A 3,493-nucleotide genomic window follows, 5' to 3' on the forward strand; every position below is an offset into this window, starting at 1 on the left:
CACTTTGTAGACCAGGCTGGCCTCGAACTCAGAAATCCACCTGCCTCTGCCTCCCAAGTGCTGGGATTAAAGGCGTGCGCCACCACACCCGGCAACACCAGTATTGTAATGAAACTGGAGGTGTGTCCCCTCTGCCCCTAATCCTGGTGTCCCTGGTTGACCCCTCACAGTCTTCTTTTCTGCTTCCTGCCAGGTGCACCCCAGACATGGCTGTTGAGCTCAACATTCCTGTGCAGGAGTCATTCCCCTTCTAGACGGCAGTGTTGCCCCCTCTTCTCCCTCCTCTCTTCCCAGCACTGGGGGTTTCAGCTGGTGACTTACAAGATGGTACCTCTGTTACAAATCTGACCCACAGCCCTCTCTTCTACCCCTCTCCCTTGCTGCTTGGACTAGGCAGGAGTTCCCAGTCCAGCCTGCTTGTTCCTTGGTGCCAATAAAGCTGTGTTTGTATTTGCTTGGTGCTAGTCTATGGGGCTCCCATAGGTTTTCCTGGATATGTCATGGCAGTAGCCTTTGACTTAGGATCAGGGTTAGACTGCTGTGCTGATGGCATCCAGGAGAAGTGCTGTAGCTGCCTCCCCTCATCTCCATGGCTTCCCCCTGGTCCAGTGGGAGCTTAGCGTCCCTACCAGTTGGGAGCCTAGAGCAGTTGGGGCCAGTGCCCAAAGCAGAAGAGAGACTCCTTGGGATTCCTTCACCTGTGAGCTTTCTGGATCTCCGGGGTTGATGGCCATTTCTCTTCTGGCATTGCCTTGCTCCTTCCTCAAACACACAGGGATATGGCCCGATCTCAGGCTATGTACAGAGCTATTCACAGCAGTATACTGCAGTCCCTCATCTGTTAAGAACCAATCTCCCAAAGTATGCCACCTCTGTCTCCAAGTGATGGCACAAGAGTCAAAGCTCCATGCTTCTTGGTTCAACCTGGAACTACTCTACAGGGCTGTTCGTTCTGGAACTCCTGGAGGAGCCGGGTAGCTGGAGCTGCCCAGGTCAGTACTGCAGCTGGACTGGGGAAGGGCAGAGGGTACGCAATACTCAATTCTGATACCCTACACTTCACCCATGACCTCCCCGGGACCGAGAGTGCTTCTGGCTACTCCCAGATTCCTTTTGTGCTTCAAGAGACGTGGCTTCAGATAATAACAGCATAATTACCTTAAATTAGCAGCAAGACTGTGGGGCCCAGGCAAATCCACAGGGAGGCTTCCTTCAGAAATCAAAGAATACCATCAAGACCCCTTTTCTGTTTCTCTACTGTGTTCGCCAAGGGTCAGCCCTTGCTGTGAGCCAGCATTAGCATCTTCAGGGGGTGTTGAGGCTTCTTTGTACATATCCCACTGGGACAAGAGAGAGGGTTTGTCCCACACTCTTAAGCAGAGCACGGCCTGCTTATATTCCCTGCATTCCATCTTGAGCCAGTCTTGGGTAGAGAGCTGGCTGGTTTAAGTACTGGTCACATGTCCACCTCAGGGCAGAGGGGAGAATCGAGCACATGACATAACATCAGCCAATAGACAGTCTCCAGAGTCATTGGCTTGAAGACGATGGACACACTGTAAAATCTTTTAAATAGAATCACTCTGCTTAACATATTTGAGTGCACGAAGTCCTCCTGAGAACACCCCTAAGAGGCAGGCATTGCTGTGACTTCCATTCTGTAGATGAAGAAGTAAACGTTTGTTTGTTTTTCCTCAAGTCATCAAGGCCTGTCTGGCAGAGGCAGCCAGCCTTAGCCATGGCCAGCCAGGAGCTCAGCTAAGTTGGACAGGGCTCCTAATGTTAGCTCCTTCACCCTTGGGGTGGTGCTGTGGTTTGAATGATTCTGACTCCAAAATCCATGTTAAGCTCCCCCCAAGACCAAGAAGGCAAGAGAGCACAGCAGGCTTGCTGGCTCTGAGACACCATTTCCTTCTTTTTGTTCTGCAGCAGCCCATACTCCCCACACTGCAGAGACAGGAACTGGTCCCAGATGAAGCCTGGCTTCAGGAGACAGGCTTGTCAAAGTGGGGCTCATCGGCCAGATGTATCTTTTCCAGGGGTGGACTGTACTGCTTTGCTTTGCCTAGTACTTGGAATGGGATTTAGGTGTCATGCATGTGAAGCAAGCCAGCAAGCATGCTAACAAGCAAGCAAGCAAGCAAGCAAGCAAGCAAGCAAGCAAGCAACAAGCAAGCAAGCTAGCTAGCTAGCTGCTAACTACACAGCTTTCCCACCCCTCAGGTTCAAACTAATCCTAAACAAGTCATCTACCACTGAACTGCAGCCCAGTCCCCGAATAGGTAAAGCTCTCCATAGGGAGTCAGGCTGACTGGTTTACTTTCTTTGTGTCAATGAGACTTTTGTGTGGACACTGTTTTCCGGTTGTATGAGATGGGTGCTGGTCTGAAAGGAAGCACCTTTGATGGACACTGGGCACCTAGCCACTCGCTAACAGCAGAGGCCACCGTTTAAATAGGCAGCGTCTGACCCACCACTGTCTCTTTATATGAGGCAGTGGAGCTGGACAGTTGCACCCACACACTGGTTGTTTTGACTGAATATATCTTTGGTTATTGCAAGCAGGGAGGCAAATCTATCTGACCTCATGCTCACCCCTGAGTAATCTAATAACTACAGTTGTCCTTGAGTGTTCCCTGGAAAGAAAACACACCAGGCAGAAGATGCTAGGAGGGAAGAGAGCTTGTGTACCGGCTGGGTTTGTGTGTCAACTTGACACAAGATACAGTTATCTCGGAGAAAAGAACCTCCGTTGAGGAACTGCCTCCACGAGATCCAGCTGTAAGGCATTTTCTCAATTAGTGATCAGTGGGGGAGGGCTAAGCCCACTGTGGGTGGTGCCATCCCTGGGCTGGTGGTCCTGGGTTCTATAAGAAGGCAGGCTGAGCAAACCAGGTGAAGCAATCCGGTAACAATCCTCTATGGCCCCTGCATCATCTCTTGCTTCCAGGTTCCTGCCCTGTGTGAGCTCCTGTCCTGACTTCCTTTGGTGATGAACGGCAATGTGGACCTGTAAGCTGAATAAACCCTTTCCTCCCCAACTTGCTTCTTGGGTGATGGTGTTTCATTGCAGCAATGGAAACCCTGACTAAGACAGCTTGCATGAGGGGTTGGAAGGTCAGAGTCTCTTTGAGCTGTGTGACTTGTAAGTTTAATGATGTAAGCTTGTCTCACATGGCTTTACAGGAGAGATGTTGTCTTTGGTGACACCTGATGGGTGTTAAACAGGCGATGTCCTCGCGTATGTTGAGTGTGAGCAAGTCCTCAGTCCATGTCATTAGTGTATGAGGGGCGTGGGGCAGGGGTTAGTTTTCTGGATAGTCTGTGGCACAGAGCCCTGCTAGTGAGAGAGGTCACAAACATGTCTGCTGAGCGTTTCAGCACTGTATTCAAGCTTGCTGGCAGCTGTGCAGACTTACCAGTAGGGTAGCAGGATCCCCGTTTAATGGAGTTGTCTCTACACTGTGCTGACGGGTTTATGTGGGGAGTGTCC

General features: G+C 50.8%; 1 protein-coding gene across 4 annotated transcripts in view; it reads left to right on the forward strand.

Moving 5' to 3' along the window:
• C2H20orf96 (chromosome 2 C20orf96 homolog) overlaps positions 1–453 on the forward strand; it is a 16,729-nt gene extending 16,276 nt beyond the window's left edge. For 3 of the 4 annotated variants that reach the window (XR_002377341.1, XM_021155595.1, XM_021155596.1), the window contains exon 11: positions 194–453. Coding sequence is in view for 2 of the 4 variants with exons in the window: in XM_021155595.1 (XP_021011254.1) it covers positions 194–254 (61 nt within the window). In the remaining 2 variants the exon portion in view is untranslated. The remainder of the gene's footprint in view (positions 1–193) is intronic. The other variant, XR_003836009.1, reaches the window with a different exon arrangement.
• The last annotated feature ends 3,040 nt before the right edge of the window (positions 454–3,493 follow it).

This window comes from Mus caroli, chromosome 2 (genome assembly GCF_900094665.2).
Source record: "Mus caroli chromosome 2, CAROLI_EIJ_v1.1, whole genome shotgun sequence".
In the NCBI taxonomy this organism is placed as follows: Eukaryota; Metazoa; Chordata; class Mammalia; order Rodentia; family Muridae; genus Mus; species Mus caroli.